Source organism: Cupressus sempervirens, chromosome 3 (genome assembly GCF_028749045.1).
Source record: "Cupressus sempervirens isolate cs-2001-9-10 chromosome 3, ASM2874904v1, whole genome shotgun sequence".
NCBI classification, from domain to species: Eukaryota; Viridiplantae; Streptophyta; class Pinopsida; order Cupressales; family Cupressaceae; genus Cupressus; species Cupressus sempervirens.
Window position 1 is genome coordinate 144185369 of NC_143120.1, and position 27816 is coordinate 144213184.

Below are 27816 nucleotides of genomic sequence, written 5' to 3' on the forward strand. Positions count from 1 at the left end.
CCTCCTTGGCCCTATCCATGCCCTCATATATGTAGCCCATAGAGGGCTTCTCCCCATTAGCAACTCGTAGGAGGGCTACAAGGGGCTCAGTGATTTACAAAACAATTAAACAAAAAAAAAAGTTAGTGAATGATGAAACTTTGCTAAGTTGCACAATGAAAATAAAACAAAACTATGTATGAGATAAATTAATTTATAATTTTTATTTATTTTTGATTGGTAAACGGCTGAAACTTAGATTAATTATTATTATTTGCTGGAATTGATTATTATTATATGTTGAGCAAAGGTAGATTCGAACCCAAGACCTCCCACATGAGAGGCTTGCAAGTTACCGTTGCGTTGTAGGCTTTTGCCTTAATTTATAAAAATTTAAGACTAAAGCTTTTAAAATTTAAATTACCTCCACAATCTTCGAACATGGCTCCCAAAAACCTTCTTCATCATAAATGCATTTTGTTGCATCTATCCCTGCAGCGGTGGTGGCAAAGGAGGAGGAACTCCATTGTGGACCAACAAACATGCACCTCAAAGCTAACCTTGAACTCAGCAAGGATTTTAGTGTGATAAAATTAGAGGCAAATCTTGTGATACCGGGATGAGCCAACTCCTTTCCCTTCGTGTATTCCCTCATAATGCTGAGGACCAAGGCATGATTATAGATGAACTTACAAAGATTTTTTGCCTTAGCAACACATGATTTCACCCATTCAAGCTTGCCAATATCCTCTAACATGAGGTCGAGGCAATGGGCCACACATGGAGTCCAAAAGATTATTGGGTGTCTCTCCATCAAAAGTTTTCCTGTAGCAATTTTAAATTAGTTAGTAAACAATGAAATTTTTTGATGTATTAAAAAACTTTTAATTTTCAAAATTTAATGAAAAACTAAAATAATTTTTTTAGAACTTAGAAGTTAAAATTTTACCTGCAGCAACATAATTAGTTGCATTATCAGTCACCACTTGGAAAACATACTCTTCCCTCACCTCCCTTATGACCTCGTCAATAGCCTCACATAAGAATTTTGCATTTTTGACATGTGAGGAAGTATCTATAGACTTCAAAAACATGGTGGATCCTGAAAGTGAAAATTAAACAAAATAACTATCATTCAAGAATCAATAGTCAATAAAACAAAAGTTTAGTTGTTCAATAATAGTAAATACATTAAATTTTAGACTTCGAGAAGTAGAGGATGATGAATTACCTTTGCTAGAAACAAAAAAATTTAGCAGGGTCCTATTCCTCCTATCTGTGCATCCATCCGTCATAATGGTACACCCCCTTTGGCTCCAAATCTTTCTATGGTCCTCCAACTCAAGTTTCATCTCCTCAACCATTTTTAGTAAGAGGGGGCCGCTCAACTCATCTTCAGTTGGGGCTTTAAACCTTGCACTACAGATGGAAACCGCATCAATCATCCCCTACCAATAAGGAGTCCTGTTACATTTATAAAAACATTTTAATTAGCATATTTCAAATTTTCAACATCAAGTTAAAATTATAAAATTGAATTTAAATTTTAAAACTTAAAAGTTAAAAATGTAAAACAATTAAATATAAATGAAATTGAAGTATGTGGCTGCTATAAATGAAATGTTGCAAAAAAACCAAAACTTGCAAATTGCTTTTACTTCAGTTGCATGGATCTCCCTATTCTAGCCCAAGCTCTCAAGTGAGGGTTGTACACTAGGAGTGGAACGCAGTATAAAAAAATTGTCCAACCTAGATTTTCTAACTCTAGGACAAAAGGTAAAACCAGTACTACTAGAAGGGGCAGCAGCCGCAACACCACTAGTAGTGCAAGGAATAGATGTAGAAGAAGTACAACTAGTAGAAGCACTAGGACAATAGGGGGGAAGGGAAGAACCTTCTCCAACACAACCTATTGAACCTAGCCCGGGTGTAAAACTAGACATAGAAACATTACCAGATGAGCGTGGAAGGGAATTGGAACCAATCTGAGCTAACTTTGCTAATTGTTTTTGTTTTAATTCTTTTTCTTGTTCATATTTTTGTAAGGCAACAATACAAAAATGTTGAGCCTCAACAGTTGCAGTTTTACAAGGCTCAGCATCATGACTACGTATGCCAACAATATGGTATTTCAATCTATTTATCTCCCTACTATTAACGACCTTACAAAATAAACATTTTGTTTGAGTTCTACCTCTACTCGAAAAGTCTATGGTGTACTTCCAACACTCATCTTTTTTATTGGCTTTAGAGAGCGTGGGTTTTTTAGTTGGAGGAGCCATTATGAGTAAGGAAAAATGTAAAGGTTGCTGCAATAAGACATTTTAGACCAAATATTATCATTTAAGCATTGTATTTTATGAAGATCTAAAGTAAAAGAAAAACTAAACATACAAAAAAAATTCGTCCAAAAGACCCATAAGCATAGAGAAAAAAATCATCAAAATCATCAAAATCAACTCTTACTTCTTTCAAATGCTTTGGAAAGTGTTGAGAAGAGCTCCTATAAACTCCTCGATGATCTAAATGCAAGCTTCAATGTCACAAATGCAAGCTTTTCTCCTCTTCCTTTCAGCTGGTTGGAAAACAATGACATCTATTTCTCTTCTCTCTCTCTCTCTCTCTCTCTCTCTCTCTCTCTCTCTCTCTCACTCTCTCTCTCACTCACAATAGAGTGTTATGAAAGCCCTTTTAGGGTTATAAGAATAACAAAGAAGGAAAAAAATAAAATAAAAAAAATGGTTTTTTATCATTTTTTTACCCAACCGGATGTTTGCTGCCGCAACTGGGTCAAGTTGCTCATGACCCACGAGTCACAATGTGACCCGCGAGTTAGGCGAGTCACGTCACCTGACCCATTGAGCCCGAGTCATGGGTCATTTTGACCCGACAGGCCATCAGTGACTTGCCGACTCGGGTGACTTTCTCGACTCGCAGCGAGTCACGTTACATTGGGAAAAATATAATACTAGATACACATCATGCCATGTACAAGAAGTAGTTTTGCACTATTAATATGTAATAAAATAAAAGGATGAAATCAGTAAGATACTCAACGATTGGTATGAACAATTCAATATACAAGCAGAGACATACACATCAAACCTGATAAATCTAAGGATGTGGCAATAAAAGTTAAGAAGTAATCAGTGAAAACATTAAAATCTCCCAAGTTTGATCAACAGCAACAAAAAGACTCAAGTTGTTGTTTGTATATGCCTATGCAGCGATAAAAGTCAAACCTGTTGCATCAACAAAGTAATAAGAATGTCGAGTAATCTATTGTGTATCTAATATTTCAAAAGTGCCATTATGTAACCATTCAAAGTAAGGATTTTTGTGTGTTTCAACTCTGAATCATTATGATCATATGATTTCTATTTACTTCAGCTACAGCCTACAATTTACATTTTACGTGTAACATAGTTACGTATGTGATAGAATTATCATTTATGTTCCATGTTTATGTATGTTTACTTCTATTTGATGATGTTATAGTGTGTTTAAGTTATATTCAATAAAGGGTGCATCAAATAAGTTTTAAATTGTTAAAATCTCTAAATTCAAAGGGTTTTTCTAAATTTGCCTATTCATGACTGATTCACGATTTGATTTGGCCTTGCCGATGTCGATCTGATTCCAATTCTTGTTACTTTGATTAAAAGTATGCCAATTTCAGAAACAAATAATAAATTATGAAATAAATCATTTTTGTAGAGACATATTAGCCATATACAAATGAACGTATCATCGTACACATGTAAATAAAAGCCATGTGGGTTTGTATATGTATATAATATATACACTCTTATATCCCCGTGTGCATGTTAACCAAACATTTAACCAATCTCCATTTATGAATGAGATTAATAACTATGACAGCATAGTCCTCATTAAACATTTTTGTTGAGAAATAGTATAAGATGGATTGAATCATTGAAGCATTAGTCAGAAATCCTCCACATACCAGCCAAAGAGTGTGTGTATTAGTGAGAGAATGTGTCTTTGTTTAGGAAGCATTCAAATTCCTTTTGTTACATCCCAAACGTTTGTCTAATATAAAAAAATCTCCTAGCCGTTGGGAATTCATGTGAAGTTAGTAGACTTGTAAAGTTGTTAAGATATTTGATCATGTGAAATGGAATTTATGGTTGTTCATTATTATTTTTGTTAGTTCTTTTTCTAGAATTTCATGACATGTTAGTTAATCGTTATGTTTGAAAATTGAAAATGAACATTATTTTTTATTGAGAAATGATTGTGATATTTTGAAATTTACATAATGCTTTGAAAATCATGGAAATATGTTATCACCCCAAGATCTTTCCCTTTTGCAGGAGCACAATGGAGGAAGTATTGCTAAAATGGGAGTTAGGAGTGGGGCACCCAAATTCACTATCTAACCATATCTAACTACCTTGATAAGGGATAAAATGGCTAGACAAGCAAGCAAGTACAAAGGACGACCATGAGCTAAACAGTTGAAATTATAACATGAAAATATATAAAGAAAAATTTACCTTCATATTGTGATTGATCACAGAGTATCTTGCAGTTTTTATCATGTCTTAATATAATAATACCATATCTATCCTCATACTTATATGGGTATTAAATATGTACATATGTATAAACACACACACACATACACATGCACACACATATATACATACGTACATACATACATATATATGTGTGTGTGTGTGTGTGTGTGTAATCTCTAACAAAGCGTGTATATATATATATATATATATATATATATATATATAAAGGCTACTCACACAAGCATGAATATAAGAGCGATAGCCTTATATTAAGGCATGATCACGAACATTATTGTTGCTATCCTTATTATTTTTGGACCTTGGTGATAGCTTTATTATATTGCCTAGAGTGACCACCTTTCATGTCTCTCCTCCAATCATCGGGCTTCTTGAGCCGATAGTCTATTCCTTTTCTTTTTATGATATTTTCTAATTGATGTCTGGTGGTACAGCTCACCACCTTGGCTCTTATTGTAACTGAGCATGCATATGGTGAAACATATGTTTTATAGTCTTGCATCTTTGTGCACGATCATTCTACTCTTCCTCTCTTTCAACTTTCTCTCCTGCTCTGTGTCTTCTCTCACTCATTCCTGTTCTCTTCCTAAGCATCACAACCAGCTGTGATACCAACCAAGACTATTGGTTGAGATTTTTGTACCTTCCACGAAGCATGATTGTGTTTTAGAATACAACTGCGTTGGGTTCTAGACTTCAATCACATTCTGAACTAGATATAAAAGCACGTCCATAGGTCGGAACCTGCATCCTTATAGTTTCTCAAGGAGTTGTGTGATAACAACGATCAAACCAGGCCTTGCATTTACCAGTAACAATGAGGTCATGGTTTGCATTTATCTTATTTCTTTTGCTATCTTAGAGTTAGATTGATGATTCACAGACTTATTTTATCATGAACTGATTTCAATAATATAGAATACTACAGAAATTAGAATGGATTTCCATCATGTGTATCCTTATTTTATTCTTCTTTCTCTGTGGATTGGAGAATTGCCATCATAGGCCAATTCCATGATGACACTTTGGGTGGGAATGTGTTTGTATCTTCTCAATCGTGCTAGCTTGTACAAGGTCATTGTCAATATGCCCCTGAGATAAGTGCAGCACCAATAAGTAATGGAAGTAAATCTGAAAGAATTATATAATACTAAATTGTGAAGCCATAGGCCAGGACTGGCAAATATGAGATGGCTGTAACTGAAAGCAATTATCTGATTTTACTCATGGAACCACCTAAGAAATCACCCATAAGGATCAACATGGTTGAGATAAATGGTGAAAGGTGGTAGTACCCTTGCAATGAAAGTTAAAGATAATCAGTAACAATACTCAAATCTAAATAACTATGTTAGCTCATGGTAATCCTTTGTATATTTTCTTGTTGTCAAGTCGAGTGGTGGATGATCGGGCTTATATGATGCCCATCCAATATCTTTGGCCAAGGTAGGTTAGTGGTATAATTTCCGCTATGATCACCAGAGGTCAAAGTGCTAGCAATTAGAAAATATGTTGATGGAAGGTGTCCACAAGCTCATTAGCTCACTAGTCGACACTCTAACACCAAGATGCTTAGTGGTGTTTGAAGCCTTCTCCTAGGGTAGGGAGGGCTTTTCTCAAAAGAGATTGTGTGGGGATACTTAAAGGTTTGAGGTTGGGAGGTTAAGCCCATGGTGCTTATCCTCTCTTTTAGATGCCAGGGCTTGCACAACACAAGGACCCCATCTACATTTTGTCGGGTATCTATTTCATGTTTTTGCATTTCATTTGATGCATATTTATATATCAACATGTTTTTAAATTTTGTTATTTCTTATACTAGTTGTCAGGATTCAGTTACGTTGAAATGCAAAAGCTATGGTAGTTAAAACTTAACATCATATGAATCTAGAATTTGAAATGTTAGTTTATTTTTCTGTTATATGAATTATAGTTATAGTTAACTCTTATTTTCCCTTTCATGTGAAGGAATAGAGTAGGTGATATAACTGGAACTCCTTTCATTCAGTTAAGATTGTAATGGTTTTTCATTTAACTAATTATTAAATAGACCACAAAAAAATAGCATGTTATGCTTTTAGATCTTTGCTGAGCTAATCTTATGACAAGACTAGAAAGATTAGTAAACATTCCACCAAAAGGGAAAATATCATCTAATCCTGTATAAGATAGAGTGTTCTCTTTCATAAGAACCATATCACAACCTCTTTAGCGACTAATTTAGTTCAACTCAAAAAACAGCACATTGCTCACATATATCACATAATTGATATTAAAAATTTAGACCATTGATTCAAAGTACACGAATAGAAAGTCTCTAAACAAACCATATATGTAACATTCAATATGAATAGAAAAAATACATACATAGGCAAACAAATGATGAAAGAAGAGGTAGCCTACAAAGAAACGGATTAGAAATGGCTAAAAATAACTCATTGCAGGAAAAGCAAGATCAAATTATCCACCAACTCTTCAATAGAAAAATAAGGCCACAAAAGGACGGATGAAAATATATATATATATATATATATATATATAGACACACACCCATTTAAACATATGATATGCAAACATATATATATATATATATATATATATATATATATATATATATATATATGTATGTATGTATATATATATATATGTATGTATATATATATATATATATGTATGTATATATATGTATCTATATGTATATGTATGTATATATATATATATATGTATATATATGTATATACATATACATATACATAATATATATATATATATATATGTATGTATGTATATATATGTATATGTATATGTATATGTATATGTGTGTGTATATATATATGAAAAACTATAAAAGTCAATATAGGAAGAAAGCAAAAAAATGGTAAGGCGCAATAAAACAATACACCAAAATGAATGCGGGGAATGAGCCCTCCAGAGAAAACCATATCAAACAAAGGCTGAAGTTAGGAACCATACCCAATACAGCCCCACAAAAATAATCAAAGCATAAACTCATTGAGGATATGCGATAATGTCCACCATCACAGAGACCCAATACGCATTCAAAATCATATTATGTATATTGAGAGTTTGTAAAGAGTACTAAACGTGCAAGTTCATTCTTAGAAATTGCGGACAAAGAGTAAACCTCGACCTCAAATACCATCATATATTGCTTTCGATCACATGTTGAGGTGTGAGGATGACTAGAAGTGGAATAAAGAAGGGTCTAGAACTTTCTAGATGCCTCGAGATACCACATGAAGCTTGGAGAAGTGTGGCTAAAATTTTTGTAAGCCACTATTACAACAACTTACAAAACGGGAATTTTAGGCAACGGTGTAGAGAGATAAATCTCTCCTCTCAGCAATAGGAGAGGCTCCCTTCTTACCGTAGGTGACTACAACAAAGACTTAAGTGGAATTGTCAAAGGGATGGTTTACTGAATCAATTCCTTTTTTTTCAGGAATGATTTTCTATTACCAACTACTACTTGCAATTAAACAAAAAGAATCTATTGCTATAGTAATATCAATGGCTTAAGTATTGACGTAAGAATGATCTTAAGACAACAGTTATACTTGATTTGTGTGGTTGATAGTAAGAACCAAAAGTCTCTTACAAGATACCTTCTTAAAACAAATGGCAAATAACTAACAAAGCTCAAAGCCTCTGTTCAACTATCCAAATATGAAATAGTATACTTAAGAAATCAAGCTCAAAGTCTTCAAATCTTATTAGTTTTTGCCACTAACAAACTAGATTAAGCTTATTTAAGAAAGTTCAGTCTTCCAAAAACAACATCAAACATTCAAATGCTTTTAAAGAAAGAAGTTACAAAGATGAATGAATCAATGTAACATAAGAAACAATGATCAATTCCAAGTATCTCAACAAAAAGTTTGGGAAAAACTTGCTTCTTTATTCACTTCAGAGATTTGCAACAAGAAATACAAAGCCTTCTAGTCACAAGCCTAGCTTTCTCTAATAAAGCAAAAGAAGATTATTTACAATGAACTCTCTCCTTTATATAGGAAAAATGAAGAGAGAAAGGTGGAGAAAAAGGTGGAACAACCTCAACCACCAATACTTATCCCAACTAACTACTTTGACTTTATTCAAAGTTTCATGCTTAATGCAATTGCAATTTGATTACATGAGCTGATTGTATAGGTACATGTTATTCTGTACTTACAACATAAATGCTCTTTACATGTAGCTTTCCTATCACTAATCTACTTAAAGCATGTAAAATATGATTTGGAGTTTTCACATGGTATCAACTAGCTCTCCAAACTTCCATAGGGACTCTTGTACAATTGGAACATCTGGTTCTCCAGTGTGTTGTAAAATAATGGTAACTTTCCTAAGTGCACTTGCTAACTTAGATATTTCCTTGTTACAAACCTTCATTTGATTATGCAGATTCTTCAATGAACATTCCTAGTTTGTAAATGTGTCAAGCACACTGATGTTGAAGTCATCCACTTCAAGTTGTAGGCGAATGACTTATACAAACTCTATGAGAATGTCTTGTTGACTCTTCACTCCGATGTTCTCAGTGATAATCTTGCATGACAACTCTTTCATCTTATTTTCTTGAGTAGATACCATGAGTATTGCTGTCTTCATCTCTTCTATGAGCTTTTGGAGAACTTGTTTCTCGTTTTCCATCACATTCACGAAATCATGGTACATTTCAACAGATGTAATGACATCGTACTTACATAGGAAGTCTAAATCAACTTCCATTATGCTGTTCCAAGCGCCAAGATCACCGTCCAGCAACACAAATTGATGACTAAGTGATTTTAGCATGTCATCCAATTTAGCAAAGACTTCCCTTCCTTTCCTCAACTCCAAGTATACTTCTTGAATCACTTGGATTCCCTCTTTTTCAGTATTGCTGCTCCATTCATCAATAGTATGTGCCTTTTGCTTCTCCCTTTTTGTGCACACAATTGAAACAGGTTCATCTTGCAAAAGACCTCTTCATCTCTTCAATAATTCCCAACAAATGAGCATTCTCTTCTTTGAGTTTCACTTTCTTTTCCCACAGTTCATCATTCTTTCCAGAAAGAAAGTTAACAACCTCATGTGCATCCTGTTGTTAACTTAGTCTTGTTTGCTTACCAAGTTCAACCCTTGTGATTCTATAATCAATAGGTTGTATGTCTTAAGTTAATTTCTCCACAAGAAGTTCAACCACTTCAACATACTTGATGTGATTTTCATCAATCACCACTTGAGAAACTGTTTTAGCTTTTTTATTGTTTGAAACCCTTGGTTTGCTTACTTGACTATCATCTTCTTCAAGTGGGATTTCCTCTTTCTTCATTTTCTGTGTAACCATGCTCAATCATGGAGGAAGACTAAAAGAAGATGCACTAGTTGAAGCAATAGTTACCATAGTTAAACTTTGCATAATAGTAGTGTTACACTTGTATTTTTCTTCATCCTTAAAGTCAATTGTTTAAGTCTTGGAAGTGCCTAGGTTGAAGTTGAAGTTGAACCTTTGAGTCAGTTCAAGTTCAAGTTCTGTCACTAGCACGAAATGTTAAAAGCAGGCCCTAGTCTTCAGCCTTCCTATTCGCATATGGGAAAGTTGAAGTTGAAGTTGAACCTTCGGTTAGTTCAAGTTCAAAGTTCAAAATCGGGCCAACAAGTTCAAGGTCAAAGTTCTAGGTTTTGGCAAGGAAATTCAGATCTTCAAGGTTCAAGCTTTGTCATAAGTAAGAAATGTTAAAAGTGGACGGCCAGCCTCTAGTCATTTGATCTGTCTATTCACATATGCCAGAGTTGAGCTTGAACCTTGAACTACAAAGTTCAAGTTCGAGTTCAGAGTTCAAAAGGTCACCTTGTTATGCATAAAATACAAAGCAAATGTGATGTTATAAGTTGCTTGAAAGTCCAAGATCTGAGGCCAGAAGGTGGTGTTGAATAATGGGTCATGTTCTTTAATGCAAAAATTTCAAAGCAAGAAGTAAAATAACTTCATTACAAGATGAGTTAACATGATGCCAAGCATACCAAAGTTGGAAAAACTCTTTCATATAGTAATCATTATACTAAGCTCATATTTGCAGCAGCTTCAGAATATCCACTCGTGGTCATCAAATGCAAAAACAGGTACAACAGTGAAGCATTTAGAAAATTAAATTGTTCATTCTATTGTGGAAGGCAGACAGTGTTGCAAGGAATTGCCGAACTTGAACCTGAACCATATAGTTCAAGTTAAAGTTCAAAAGCACAAGCTCGTTAGTTCAAAAGCACAACTGTTTCAATTGAATCTTCAGGATTTCAGACCTTAATGACTCCAAATATCATTATTATGGATCAGTTGATCATGCTTGATAATATGTTCACCATCTATTGGTTTATAAAGATGGAGCAACATAAACCAATTTTGCTGACTAAAAGTTAATCACAGACTTTCTACAGTCAGAAAAACAGTCACAATGCAGAGGGCGTAACTCTCAGCTCCACCATTGGATCTTATTGAATTTTGGATATGTTGTCCAAAATCAAGTTTTTTAAATCTTCACCAGAGCGATCTTCAAAATTTGGCCAAGGTCAAAAGTTGTAATAGATTGTATGCGGGTCTGTCAACGTACCAAAAAATACAAATGTGCTGCAGTCAGAAAAATAGTCATGTTGCGGGGGCCACAACTTTTAATCCGACCGTTGGATTGAGCTGAATTTCAGATATTTTTGAGGAAACTTAATTCTCTAAAATCTCTCCAAGCCATTTTGTAAAATTGATTACGGATCAAAAGTTATGACTGTTTAAGTGCAACAGTATATAAACTACCAATGGCAGTCACAGGATTATGAAAGTAATTTGTTACCAGTATATGCCACCTGTCCAAGAATGCATATGGGATTCATTTTAAATTTGGTAAATATATTTGTTATAATCAATGAAACTTTAAAATGACTCAACTATTAAATATTCTAAAGTGATAAGAAGAAGATTATTCACGAGAATGATTAAAATTATTTTCAAGAAACGGTTACCAGAACCAAAATGCAAGTGAAAGCTAAAGGGAGTGAGAGAATACATTTTTATGGGCAATGATTGTGACAGGGAGGAGGAATAGAAGTTTTATTTTTATTTTTCTGCAACTTGATTGTAATGGCAGAGATAAAGTGATATTGTTATTATTTTGTTATGCATTTGAAATAAAAGAGAGTTTCATATATCATATTCTAAAGTCTGAATACGATTTTCTTGGATTGAAAATGGTTATATAGTCATTTCTTTCATATTTTAGGTGCAGTTTTGCATTATCATTCATAGTCTATAGAATAAAATAATGTTTCTTTGCACTTCCCTTGTGATATGAAAGACTGGATAGATGGTCATGTGGTTGTTTGTTCGTTTTTCTTTCCTCATTGTCCAGTTTATAAATCTTATAATCGTATTTCTCCCATAGTGATGGGTAAATGCTAGAAAGCCTTTGTGTCTTCTGGTAAAAGACATAACTAGGTATTTAAATTCTTTGAATATCTTTCTAAAAGGGAGTTGTACCTCTCAATTCAGAGGAAAGCTATCAATCTCATGACAATATTTCCAACTGTTAGTGGCAGTTGTTCTTCTATTGGGGCATTTTGAGTCATTGTTTGTATTTAATATTGGAAGGAAAAATCTGTTTACTAACAAGTAGTAACTATAGCTGGTGTCTCTATCTGAATGGCAGTAGGAGGAGGACTGCTATGTGTGACCTCATTCATGAATTGCTCAAACTGAGTAGAAGTTACATCAAGCAATGTTGTAGACCGAACACTGGTAGAAGGAATCGACAAGGAATATGCATCTAAAACATTCTCAAAATCATATTGATATTCTTGTGCTTCTAGTGCAGGTGCGGCTAAGATATAGGCAATGTTGGTGTAATGTCACAGAGTTTTCAAAAGACATATGCTTAATGGATAATGCAACCATAGCAACATCTAAAGGTGAATCGTGAGATTCATCTGATATTGGAGCCAAATCTAGAAGAAAGGTTGTAGCGAGAACTTCAAGAGGACATGAAACAAGAGGTGATGACTCCTTTGATTTCCTTACTTCATCATCACTTGAGTCAACTCGAATTGATCGAGATTGAATCCCTTTCACTTCAAGTACTCTTGAATCCTTTCCTCCTTTGATAGACAACTTGGGCAAACTTTGAACAGGAAGTTCAAATGTAGATGAGGACGTGCCATCTTTACCTTTACCCTTTATTTCTAATATCAAACCAATCAGACCAGCAAGATCAAAATCCTTGCCAGGCTTTATCTTTATAGATTTAAGACCCCTTCTCTTCATCCATGTGTTAGTATTAGCAAGGATAGATTGGAATCTATCTCAAATAGGCATACTTTCTTTGCATGACCATGTAGGAGGAAGAATGGTTAACTTCTCCACATCATGCTGAAAATATTCAGGATCTAGCATTTGATCATCGTCTTTAAAACTATGATGAATTGATGCCAAATTGAAATCTACAATAAGTTTCACAGTCAACCAAGTATAATCCATACGTCGTATATTCACCTCGGTACATGGATCAATCTAGAGATCTTCTAGGCAATGTATGTGCAAGAACTGCTTCCTCATCTTGTCATGCATCCCCTCCAATCAAAACAACTCTTGGCTGAAAACTTTTTCAGCATGATTCTTTGGAGTTCAAACCCCATATTCTTTGCCTTAGGCATAGTATCTATCGAGTATCCTCCAATCTTTAATGGATTTCGAGATGAGATTCCAACTCTAGGTCGATGCAAACTAGATTGATAAGCTTGGACTTCCATAAGTTGTCTTGCTAGTTCCATCAGTATAATTCTATTGGTGGGATACCTTGGTAGTGTGTATGGCTCTCCTTTGAAGCATCCAACTTGGAGATATGTGATGTTTGAAAATTGTAAACACATACAACCACACTCATTTACCTTGTTCCACAAATACTTGCTTATTAGGAAACTCTTTATCAAACAAGAACATAAAATTCCCAAAGAAGGCATCCTCAACCCTTCTGAAGGGTATCTGATTTTGCTTCAAATGCAGTTGTTCATAGTACTCCCACATATGGACTATAGACCTGCCATGTCTTGTTGATAGACCAAAAAAGGTTTCTAGAGCAGCAACAATGTAACGTACCATGTAGGAATTCATGTTGAACACACCAGTAGATAGTACGTTCACCAATTGCTCACAAATAGAGTTACTCACCAATTTAGCCCAAAACACATTCTTTTTTGACCGCATAATGAGTGAATGTACTTATACATCTAGGGTTCAAAGGTGTTTGAATCCTTGAGCCTTGCCAAGTGATTGAGAAGTGTGATGAGGTCATTGATTTCTTCCTTGAAATCATATCTACACACTCCTTTGACTGGCCGTTTGGCAAGTTTTGGCCTCTTGGTAATCAACCGGTTATCATTTACAAACTTGGTGCAATATGGAGTATCCCCATTCCACCACTCCATAGCCTTCTTCCTTGTGATATTTGTGACAACTAGAGTGTGAGGAACATGAAATATATGATCAATAGCCTCAAGATCAAGACTAATGATAGTATTGCCATCTTGGTCTCTAATGGTTCATGAAGCCGCATCAAAATGTCTTGCACATGCAAGGATAAATTCCAGTTCATGCGCTACCAAGGGGAAAGTGGACAAACGATGAATATGATTCTGCTTGATCCACACCATATATTTAGTAGCTGCAGCATCAACTCTTGCAAGAAAGCCTTCAACATTTATATGAGAAATATCAGTATCTCGTATTTCATCACAATATGAAGTTACTTGTGATGAAGGGATGGAGTTATGATACTGGTCATATTGGTATTTTATCTTCTTTTTGTCTTTGCTCTTTGTTGGAGTAGATTCTCTTGACATTGCAAAATGGTACGCCTACATAACTGTTACATGAAAATCCCATAAAATGAGAACATCTTCATGTGAAGGATCCATGGCAAGATTTTGATGGATTTTGCACAAGATATAGTTGGGGAAAATGGATGGATCATGTCCCGTAATTATGACAATATAGATAAATAGATAAATGAGATAAAAATACTTATAACAACCATTTTAACTATTATATAAAGAAATTATATAATATAATTTTTATTATATAAAGTATAAGTTTATTATCAATATTTATAATTAAAATATAAAGAAATTATAATAGTATAAATAATGATATAGTTATGATTTATTATTATCATACTAAATTGCTACTAAAATACGAGACATTTTTGATTCTTGATTAGGACTGAAACAGGTATATATTTATGATTTATTATTATCATTCGTTTTTATATTGATGAAAATAAAAATATATCAAGCACCGCTGATACATAGGGTACTATCATCTCACAGGAAAATTAGATAAGCAATCAGATTGACCAGGTGTATTGGTGCTACCACACAAAATAGAATGGGTTTGAAAAGAATTTCAAGGAAATAAATTTCCACATTGGAAATGGTGAATGCCTAGTCCATAGACAAACAACCTCTCAACTTGTTCCTAGCTTTGATGGTCAATGAATTATGACCCAAGACCCATCGAAAACAATGTGGAAATGCTTATATTAATTACTTTTAAGATTGACAAGTTGGAATTATGGGTCCATGGGGACATAAGGACTATAATAATTGCACAAGTCAATTATTACGGACTTCAAGGACCAATTCGAGGAATGAAAAAGAAAGAATAGTGATACCATTACAAATTTCCAAGGGTTCATCCTTATGACAATCGACAATTCTAGTTTCAACTTATTTCTACCTTTGATGGCTAATGATATATTAAGACATGAGACTCGTTGACTTATTTTACTTACTTTATGACTTCCATAGTGTATCGTAAATTCTAATTTGTCATTACTAGTGCAAAGCTTGGAAAGGATCCCCAAACACATTGACTCCAGGATTAAAATGGGCACCTTCAGTGAGTAAAGCATGAAAAATATCAGGGATTTTATACAGTCCACATTAGTGAGAAGGGAGGAAATCTCCCTACAACAAAGATTGAATGAGGGAAATAAAAAATAATTTGGAATCGGGATCCTATTGCACGGAAAGAGGAAATATCAAGAGCATTTGTACCACTGAGTCACAAGATATTGGGTGGGACAACCAATACCCATGTCAAAAGATATAAACCGCTAGCATAGGACGGGGTAAGAAAGATAATTTTATTTCATTATTTATGAATTTTGGTAAATAAGTAATATTGAAGAGAAATGTTGATATATCTTTGGTTTAGTAAATAAAATAAGAGAAACTAGAAATCAATATTATTGTGAAATAAGTAAATAAAGGGAAGCTAAAATAGTATTGGGAGAAGAAAACAATGAAGTGAAATATTAAGATTTAATATCTAATGTCTTATTTAATTTTATTCCTTGATTATCTTGAATACAACGATTCAAGATAAATTGGAAATGCATGTTAATGAGGAAACGACTAGGTAGGTAGGAGGCTACGACTGATCTCTAAGGCAAGAGAGGGATGCATTCCACTCTTGGGTTTAGGCTTATTGAGCTATGGGACCCTACTACAATGCCTAAGTACTCTAGTAAGGTATAACACCTAGGCATGGTGAGGGATGACAAGCATTAAGAGGTAATGATTCTAAAATGATCAAAACATTATGTTAATCAATAAAGACAAGGTGGATAAGAGGGTAGTGCTGAGTCCTAAGGAAAGAGGGGTATGTACCGACTCTTGGGCTTAATCGAGCTATGGGACCCCACCACAATGTTTGAGTACTGTAGTATGGTGTAGCACCTAGGCATGGTGAGGGATGGAAAGAACCCATTGAAAGATTAGAGATGACTTGAAAAAAGGATCAAGGGTCTACCCAAGCTTTAAGGAGTTCTCCTTGTCCGATCCCCAAATGACCTAGCCTACACATGTAGGTTGAACTTATAAGAAATAAATAGAAGTAATGGATTACTAAATGGTGAAATGATTATTTATATTATAAGGAAGAAATATAAGCATTTTTCCTAACCCTATTTTTCCAAATCAAAACTATTAGTTTCTTTTAGCATACTCATGTGTACTGACTTATATTCCTTTGGTACAGGATTTTGGCTAAACGCACAATGATAAATCAATTTTTTTTAATACCATTTTAATAGATTATAGGATGATATTTTCAAAATGTGTATACATCGTGTATGCTTCGTGTCTTCATGCATTAATGTGTCTTCTTCGTGTATACTTCATGTCTTCATGCATTTATGTGTCTTCTTCATGTATGCTTCATTTCTTCAAGAACTTATGTAATTACTCTATGAACACTTCATGTTTTCATGCATCAATATATAAACTCCATCCATAGTTGATGTATTTTTGCATCCTAGCGTACACCTTGTATGTGACTTCAGTGTAAACATTCATTGCTTGAGGACAAGCGATTTGAGGAAGGGTGGATTTGTGATGTCCCCTAATTATGACAATATAGATAAATAGATAAATTAGATAAAAATATTTGTAACAATCATTTTAACGATTGTATAAAGATATTATATATAATAATAATTATTATATAAATTATAAGTTTATTATAAATAAATATAATTAAAATATAAAGAAATTATAATAGTATAAATAATGATATAGTTATGATTTATTATTATCATACTATATTGCTACTAAAATATGAGACATTTTTGGTTCTTGATTAGGACTAAAACAGGTCATTATAGGAATAAATTAGGCTAGAGAATGAACAAATGGGTCATGCTCAGAATGGTTAAATTGTGAGTAAATTAGCCTAAAATAGGTTTTCTAGGGTAAATTACATATGCAACCAGCAAGATTGGATCTAGGTGAGCAAGGAGAAAAATGAATATTACATTGAGCACCTCATGTTTAAATAAGTGCAAAATGCGAGATTCTATCTGGCAAGCATGTGGGAAAGACTTCATAGCCATATGGAGGCATGTGGAATGCATAATGGTGGGGTTTTAGCTTGCATTTGTATATGAGGGAAAAACAAACTTATCTTCCTTTTTAGAATGGGATTTTATATCCGACTGCATATGCAAGTAAGATGAGACCTTGCATATGCAACTTTGGAGAAGAAGAAGAAAGATAGAAGGAACAACTACATATATACAAAAGAAATGGAAATCTGAAAGTGAAAATGACAAAGATTTGCAAGAACTTTCAAGACAAATATATACAAATGCCTTAGAAAAATAACCAAGGAAATCTTACCTCAACTCCACCAAAAATGAGAAAGACAAAAACCTTGTCCAAATCTTGAGCGAATCTGAAAAAATCCAACAGATCTTCGGATTTTAGATTTGTCCAAAACCAAGACTTAAATAGATTTTGAAATCCTCATAACATGGTTCGAATTTGGACATGTGGTTATGGTTAGAGAAGAGCAATGCACAAAAAGTGTAACAAAATTTGAATTAGCAACTCCAAATGTAAAGACATAAAAAAAACGTCTAGGGCAAGAAAAAACCTTGTAAAATGATGGAAAACAAGCTTTAATCCAAAACCCCTTACCTTTGAAAGCTTTTTGAAGAGATTTGATGCAAAAACGCCTTGAAATGCAAGGTATTTTGATAGAGATCAAGCCCAAAACATGCTGGTTTTGGCCAAATGCATATATAAAAACATATGCAAATCCTTCTAAAATCGCCGTCTAGGTCTTATTGGAAAAATGCAGACTTAAAAACACCTTTTAGAAAGGCATTAGCATGTCAAAAAATGCATGCTTTCCTTCAGAAAATCACCATCTAGGAAGATTAAGGAGTTTTTAAGCCAAAAAAGGGCTTTAGGGAAGTTATTACATGTGTTCTTTCTTGGAAAATTGTGACTTCCAGCCTTATAAAGATAAACGCATTATTTGAAGGCAAATGCATATGTTTTAAAATATATGTAATGGCAAAGAAAATCAAAATTCACAAGTTTTATAATGATACCTTCATTGGACGCGTTTTTGGAAGTAATGAACATGTTTTAAAAACACATGTAGTTGGATAAGAAATTGCCACCCATATGTTTTAAAGACCAAGGCACACTTTTTGAAAGCAAACACATGAACATTTACACATGTAAAATGATGAAAAATTGTCACTTCCTCTTAAAAGTGTTTTTTGAAGACACAAGCATACATGTTAAACATATGCAATATGATATAAAATCACAACTTTTGCCTTAAGTCTAAAGGAAAACACATTTTTTTATCAAAAGCATATGTATTTGGGACCAAAATCACCACTTTAAATTAAAATTAATAAAGAACTCACTTTAATTATACATTTACATGTAAATGAGTTTGAAAAACTCACTTTAAATGGTGATTAAAAACACATGCATTTCCTTATTAAAAATGGACTTTAAAACACAATCACATTTAAAAAGTACACTTTTAATGATGTTGGGACTTAGAATTTATTGAAAGTGGATTTTCATGAAGTATTTTGCATGTGGATATATTCAATATGAAATAAAAGTCCCACTTATGCACTTAAGTTATCTCATATAATCATATTTAACATTTAACTATAGTTTTTAATAAAGTAACATGAAAAATAGCTTTTAAAAAGGCTATTTTCATAAAACATAAAAAACTATGGTCAAATCAACTCATAATGAGTTGAAATTTTAAAATGGACCACCAATTCCACTTTAAATATCAAATATAGCTTTATATTGTGCAATTGCCAATAAAAAGTCCACTTTTATTAGGTTTTTAATAAAAATATGCAGTTGTCCTGAAAAATCCCACTTTTTCCCTTATAACTTGAGCTAGACAACTCTGATTTTGACCCAAGTTAGCTCAAATCGAGTGGAATTCCAAGGGCTATTCATCTAAGGAAAAATAAAAGAAAAAACTATATATGACATAAAGAAAAACAAAGAAAAGATGAGAAAGTTAACAAAAAATTGAGCGTCTGTAATATGAGGAGGAAAACTCTTACCTACAAACAATTGGGGATAATCTTGATGGAAAACTTTCAAAAGAACACATAAATAAGAATGTACAAAGAACAATTCAAGGATAATGAATTGTTTTCATGATGTCTCATTAAGGCGTTAAAACAAAGAGGATGCACCTATGAAGCCATGAGAAAATTCCGGAGGGTTGCCTCAATTTTGTGATGTCAAAATTAAGGACAACAAGAAGGGAAAATTGATATAGTTGATAGTGGCTTCAAATACTTAAGGATGAAAGACATTGTGCTCCAATGTTATGTACTTCCAAAGAACTTAGAGAGTATTTAATAAGAGACTTTGTGTTTTATTGTGTATTCTATTGTTTAAATCATCATTCCAGATAAGTGCAGAAGACTTCGAGTTTTTACAATTGTTTCACCCATATAATGTAGATTTGTGTCATATGTGTTGTCTTATGTCAACTCACAAGCCATCGATATTATCATAGCAACAAGTACTTATTGTTAAGTTTTAGTGTTGTTTGTAAGTGTTTGTACAATCATTCTTGAAAAAGGAGGATTAGATTAATAGAACGCCCTATTTTGTAATTTTCAATTAAGTCCTTGATGGAGCCACCTACAGTAAGAAAGGAGCCTCCCCAATTGCTGAGAGGAGAGAGTAATCTCACTTGACATTGCCTAAAGTTAGATTTTTGCAAGTTGTGGTCACAGTGACTTACAAAACTTTTAGCTAACACTGAGATCACTTAAACTAGTTTAAGGCATAACAAATTAGATTGTGGCATTCTAGTGGCTCTTTATTTTTAATGTTAGTTTGCATTAAACATCATACTAACTGATTTTAACTCCATTTTAGCATATTCATTAATTTATCTCTTCTATATTACTTCTAGCTCAGTATCTTGAAGCTACGTATCATACTTGGAAGTAACATAAAATCTCAAAATTACACCATACATCTCTTTTTCATTTGAGCATTTATGCTAGAGTTTTCTTCTTGAAGGAACTTTAGGCGTAAATTAATTACATATGTGTATCCTTTTCCATTTGTTTGTCTTAAAAAATTTAATGCACATACATGGGATTTTTGTTGGTTTCTTTCATATTTATCTTGTTTTCTTGAGTTTATGGTGAAGTATGGGTTTTTTTGTTGTTTGGTCAGAATATAATTTATTTGCTGCAATTTGATTTGATCTTTGTGGGCAAAGACCTATTTTGAGGACTTGCTTCTCTTCACCTTCTTGTAAATTATCTAGTTTGTCAACTCACCTTTGCGTGTAGTCCATAAATAGTGTTTTCTATGTTGCCTAGTACATAATCCATTATTTGTAACTTGAGAGGATTGCTTGTGCACTTTTACTTGCATACAACTTGTGAAAGGATATGTTTGCCCATTGAAGTATCACTAATGCAAGTGAAACTGAATTAACTATTCATGATTTGACAAAAGCATATACAGGTGAAACTAAAAGTTCGTGATCTGAGAAAAGCATAAGAGCATTATAAAGAGGGATTACTAATTTTCGTTTTTCATTTTTCTTTTCCAAGAGATTAACATGATGAGGCTTGTAGAGTTGATGCCAAACTACCACTATTTTTAGTTTGTGATGCTTGCAATCATCGTTTGAACAATCTACAATTGAATTTCAACATTCTTGTTTCTGGTTTCTTGAATTAATCATACTATTTTAAAATAATTTTATCTAATTTGGAGGGTAGCAGACAAGCATGTTTTTTTTCTTTTTCCTTCTTTAAAGAAAACGAATCATATATATCATGTCCATATTGGCCTTTTCTTCCTACACAAGACAAATGGGGAACATGCCCATCTGAAAACCTTCAGCAAGAGAACATCATTCCAAAGTATGCTCACTTTGGATGAAGTTTCTGGATTTGACTTTGTAAGAATTTTTCCACCAGCATATCAAATTTGTTGTTGGGCAATTAGTGTAATTAATGTTTGTTAGTATTGTCGAGGGCTAGGTAGTTGGGTGACGGTTTGTAATGCCCTACTAGAGAACCCAGAAGAAATTAAGCTAAAGTTTCACTAAGTTTGCCAAACATTTTTTTTAAAGAGAACAACAAGAGATAAAATAGTGGAAGCAATAACTCACATACATACAACTATCATAAACAGATTACATCTCTTAAGGGTCCCATGACATTGAATCAAATATATAATTAAGTTTTATTAATACTAAATCCGTTAAACAACAAATCCACATCAAAGAATTATTACAAGTACAATTCCAATAATATACAATTACATAATATACCACTTGGCATAACTAGATTGCATAATCATCCACTGTACAACTCATAGAGTATGGAAAGCTCAAAGAATATACATCAAGGATAAAATACATCATCTCATAGTAACTCTGAAAATCAGATACAATACAATAGAATATAACCATAGATCAGAACACATGATCACAAAGATAGTAATAACTGCATAAGGACATCCAACATTGGCATCCAGTTGTCGGATCTCAATGGTATAAGTAAAAAAAACTACCACCCGACCTCGTAGAACCTAAATGGCCCACTCCCACTGTGCTGAGGAGATAATCTCAAGTCCCATACGAATATTAATCCCAAAAGTCAAATCCAACCTCTAGGGAAAAGAAAACCTCATAGTAATCTATCTCAAAGGTATCAAGACACAATGATATCTAAACCCAGAGGCAACAAAGACACGTAGGAAATCTACTATGTAAGTGGCAGGTGTCATTTCATGAGTCAACTCTAAGGTTACCCTGGCAGCCTCTCTGGACTCCAGCCCCCTAGTGAATCTACGTGGCATCAGTATCTCTTCGTATGGTATACTAATGAGGCAAGGTCACAACCAAGTATCCTCTCTACTCCCATCCTAGCCGGTACAAGCACTCGAGGCATGGGCGAGGAAAACACTAACATTTTTTAATTCATATTAAACCCATTTAATGAAATGTTATCACTTATTAAAATGACCTACAATGGGTTACCCAGGCAACCTCTTTAGGGCTCTGACCTCCATTGAAAGCCACTTCCCAACAATCATAAAGATAACCTACACTGAGCTCAAAATAGTAGAAGATCTCATAAGATCATAATAACACACATCAGTTCTTAAACAAGCAATTGGAAAGCACTGAAATATAACTGATCGAAATTCACAAATTTCACCAATACAATCACCATATAGAAATTGATTCATAACTCAAAGGTCACATTACAAAACCATGACATCACATGACATCACAAACACAATAACTCCCGGCCTTTGGTAGACATCCAAAACTGGTCAGTACATTAAGTCAACCCCAAACTAAACACAAAAGAAAACATACATCATAGTAGTGTAGTTTCATAGATTTTGTTTGGTTAAACATATGATTTTCATTAAATAGTAGGGTTCAAGTTTTCGTACTTCATTTAAAAATGTATCCTAAAAAGTTCATAATGATCATTTAATTAAATCAATATTAAATTTAACAATAAATAATCCAATTATAACTTATTGGTTTAAAATGAAAATCCATTTTCCAAAACTTGTAATTTATTAACTAAAATATATTTTAAATAAATATTATTAAAATTAAATAATAATTATTAATTATTAAAATAATAACAATTAACTATTATTAGATAATATTAATTTATTAATAATCACAATTACTATTATTAATAATATAATATTAACTCTTTAATATTACAATATCTTTTAATTTAATTAATTTAATTTTAATTAAAAACAAATTATATTAAAATGTTTATTAAATTAAAATTAATAAATTAAATTAAAAAAAAAAAATATTAAAATAATGTTTAAGGCTCGTCGGTTGATAAAGTGTTGCCGTGGCAGTGCCACTGCAGTAGCATACTGCCTTACAACAGTGCCTGTTGCTACGGTAGCAGCAGATGCTGTGCGACAGTTTGAAGGCAGCCGTAGGTGGGGGGGTTGGTGGCCTCGCCCACCTTTTTTTATAAATATATTTTTATAAATTGTTTTTTTAAATAAAAACAATCAAAACCCATTTCACAATTTCCATTTTTTTAATATGGTAATATAATTATCATAGTAATTTTAAATTACTGTGGTAATTATATATATATATATATTTTTAATAAATTTACATAATAGATTTGGTAAGAAAAACATGAACAATCAATCGAATTTTGTATATAAAATTTTGATCTCTTTTCCAAACCCTATCCGAATTGTACTCAATCAAATTACGGATCTGTAAAATTTACCAAACAAGGTTTTTCAATCTTCAATTCATTTATAGAGGTTTCTGAAATGAAGAACAATAAATTTACAAATAAGAGTTTCAACCCAATTAAATTATGAGTACAGATCCACAAACACGAAGAAGACAAAGATTTCAAAAGAAAGAAACTACTGTGCAAAATTCACAAGATCCTACCTGGTTTTGATGCTAAACAAATGAATGCACAAAACTCGCAATCAAATTCCCTTTCTTTCGAAACCCTTTTCTCAGAAATTGGCTCCTCCGAACTTGTGTGTGGAGAAATGAGCTCTAATTTCTTAATAAAGTGCCTTTTCCAATTAAGGTTTCGGTTTTGCAATCATGCAGAACCTTTTCCTTGATTATTAGTCCTTGCCTTATAGGTAGGAGACTGTAGTTTTCGCTGAGCTTATACTATTACTTTTTTTTCGCAAAAATTTGAAAACATTAATAAATGTTAAATGTTTATTCTGAAAATGCTTATTTTCTAAATTTTAATGCTATTTTTCAATTAGCTATGGCAAATTTTTGCTAGTGGTTTTAAAGAATTTAATTTTAAAAAAAGCCCACTAATATTACATCATGCATGTTTACCCATCTATTCAAAGTAGGATGGCTTAAATGAAATAGGACATGCATATAATTTTTGATTCTTAGTGGTGCATCATGCAACCGCCAAATTGGTGATTCCCCAAAATTCGCGAGTTTATTACCAATTTTTTTTTATAAAAATCACGAAGGAGTTAATTTCTTCAATGAAGCTGTATTGATTGAGGAGGGCATAGAACTGTATTTGTTGAACTGCTTAATTGAACTGCGTAAGAGTTTACGATTTCATTTTATATTCCATCCTCTTTGAAAAATTGTGGAACATTTCTGTTTGTATTGTGCTTTCCATTATTTTTTTGGTTTTGCAGTTAACCATAATGTGAATAATATATTTTTTTGGCTTTCACATGATACTAGTTTTCCATTACTACATTATGAGATTTCTATAATCATCCCAGGTTTGAGGAGTTAACACTAAATTTTGTGCAGAGATTATTGTTTCTGCTAATTTGATAATAGTTTATCCTCGTTATGTTAAAAATTGAGTGAGGCATGACAGTCCTAATCTTTTCATAGATACTATAACAAGTTGTGCAGGTTTCATGGCAAAAAAGGGTTTTTGTTTTGGATAGCTTAGATTATTGATTTTTAATTTTTAATTTTTGGATAGCTTTTCAGATACAATATACTTCATTTTCTTTGTTTTAAAACTCTATAGTTCTAGATTCTTGTGCAGCCCTACCTTGCATTAGAAACCATAAATTTCAAGCATGTTTTTAGGAGTTGTGCACAATCTGTGCCCTTGCCAACAATGTCTTCACCTTGTCGCGATAGCCTGTGCTATTTTGGTGTCATCGACCATGAGTTTCCTAATAACTCATCAAATATATAAACTGGAGCATTCCATTTGTTGGCCCAGAACCTTATGGAGTAGAATCAGTTACCAAAACATAAGCTGAATATTCAGTTTGAGTTCATTCTCCACCATAGATCTGGTAGCTTTGTCTAGAGCCAATAAATTGAATCCTCTCTTCATAGTAAGAATAGTACAACTGATGCTTATGCTAATACCAGTCAGGGTCGTCGCAAGTTTGACATGAGAAAGAAGTCCACATTTGATTACTCACTTGCAATAGCATATCAAAGTTACCCCAACATTTGAGACTCAAATTTTTGCAAGTTTTATCTATAACTTCGTCAATATGAAGGTTATATTATTGTTTGGACTTCCCTTGTAGCAATCAAGTGGTAGCTAATTAAATCGCTCTGAGGGTTTTGTTTGGTTGTTAGCTATATATTTAAGTTCTCATATTATTTAGAGATCCTTTCTATGATTTTCTGGTTTTGAAATCTGTAGCAGACAATAAGTCATTTTCAGAAAGCATAGAAGTAATCTCGTCTCACCAATCAAAGCTTCTTCTAGTTTGCAGTCACAAAAGGGCACAAAAGTGGTGCCCTAGCTGCATATGAGAGGACGTGCTTATGATATCCTCTCTTTTTGCACAATCAATAACTCCTCTACGTAGAGGAAACAACTCACACCTACAGTTCGTAATCTTTGTATTGAAATTTGTTGACTGCGTAGGTGAGCTGTTTGTAGATTTCTGGGCAATATGATTGGAACTTTACACTGCTCTTCCACTATGATTCTATTCTTATCCTGGCTCCCTAGTCATAGTCAATGTCACTGTCTTAACTTATATTTCAGCAATCAATGTTTCAGCAATTTTGGACACTTTTTGGAAAAAAAAAAAGTGGTTTTTCAAGAAAATTTCAAGAAAGGTATTTGAAATTTTGGGGAAGGGAATTCATAGCAGGTATTTAGTTTGTGCAATAACTGGTTGTTTCCATCTCTAGGCTGGGCATCTACTTTTTCCAATTTTTTTTTACAGCGGTTGCAATTGCCAATTACTTTATTTAATATGTCAAGCTACTTAATTGTTCCTAGAATTTGTAGTCGAGTGTAGCATTACTGGCCAAGGAAACAAAGGTAGAGAAGGCAAAGGGGCTCCACCAGGATTTGCATCTATTGTAATTGAGGGCTTGCAATGTCTAAAACAAGATAGTCAAAACGAAACCCTGCAAGAAAAATAGAATTTTCTATGTTTCCTTTTGAATGCACATGGGCCTTCGATCCTTGAGATCAATCGTGCTCTTTCTCCCAGAGTCATAATGTCAACTAATGACGCAAAACTAGCTTTAATTCTTTTAGTTGTCATCCAATAGGGAAAAGGGATTTTTGATTTTGAACAATTGTTGTCCATCTTATAAAGTATTGAAAGGTTCTTGTTTCATCCCTCTCACTCTCTCCCTCTCAATGCGGATGAGCAATTTATGCCTCACCATTTTCTTGAGATTTCAGAGGAGACGGAGCCTACTATAGCTACATTAGAAATATTTAACATTCCACAACCACTAAGTTTCTTTTTAATAAATTTATTTTGGTTTTGGTTTTTAAATAGGGAGAATATCCATAGTTGAAGATCTTAATATCATCTATAGTTGGTCATCGATTAGAATGAACTGAAAGATGGACACCAATACGTCTAACTTTCCACTTGATATTGTATTATCCGGTTTTCTCGGGTCTAAATTAACTTCTAACATACTTAAGAATACAGTTATCACTTTGTTTCATAGGAAGTCAGTTATATCATTCATGTTCATGTGAATAAGATTTACCGTTAAAATCAGTTAAACAAAATTTCTTAACTAAAAACTTGAAATACCATTTGATGAAATTACTACAGAAATTGAATATCACATACTTCAGAAAATTGAGACTGATAATCAAACCAAGGATGCTTCTGCAACCACCTAGATTAGTCCACAAATACTTTATAGCAATTTCAAATGACGACTATCATCTAAAAACCACTATCTCAAAATCAAATGATGATTACAATTAAATACCACTATAATTAAAAACTAGGGCATCACAAACCACTGTATCAATTACGGCATCAACTACCATCGGTTCATTTAGGGCTTCTAATACCGCTTTACCACTTAGGGCTTCTGCTACCACGGATTCAATTCAGGGCTTCCGTGTCGACGGATTCAAATAGGGTTTCAGATTTTCTTTCCTTCTGATTGCCGGACTATGAGAGTATCTTAGGATTAGAAAATATGCTTATATTCGTTATTCATATATATGAAAGTAAAATGATGATGACAATGAAATACTTCAATTTAATCTTACCTCATAAATTAAAATGATAATACCTGTTTCCGATAAACAATTGAATGCATGGCTTATCTCTGTCTAACACATATCCGACATCTTGAGAGAGGTGAAACATTGTTAGGGGCTTAGCCACCCAACCTCAGACCACAATATAACCCCACACGATCTCCAACGAGAAAGGCCCTCCCTACCCGAAATTGACAGGAAACATCATTCCATCCACTGGGCATCATGATATATAACATGCCGTACGACTTGGCAGAAGGAGATCACCATAATAGGAATATGCATGAGCTATTAATTAATTCATATTAAATGATAAATATTGAAATGTCGTAATTGATAATACTGGTTCATATTATTGATGATTCCTTTCTCACACTGCA

The 27816-nt window shown here is 33.3% G+C and overlaps 1 protein-coding gene across 8 annotated transcripts in view; it reads left to right on the forward strand.

Moving 5' to 3' along the window:
- LOC149565160 (calcineurin B-like protein 4) overlaps window positions 1–27816 on the forward strand; it is a 214487-nt gene that overhangs the window by 97170 nt on the left and 89501 nt on the right. Inside the window, exon 1 of one of the 8 annotated variants that reach the window (XM_089818712.1) lies at window positions 4781–6280. The exons of 6 other annotated variants lie outside the window; for them this stretch is intronic. In XM_089818712.1, coding sequence (XP_089674838.1) covers window positions 6212–6280 — 69 coding nt within the window. In that variant the 5' untranslated portion in view covers window positions 4781–6211. Of the gene's footprint in view, window positions 1–4780; window positions 6281–27816 lie in introns of those variants that run through there. One more of the 8 variants, XM_089818710.1, reaches the window with a different exon arrangement.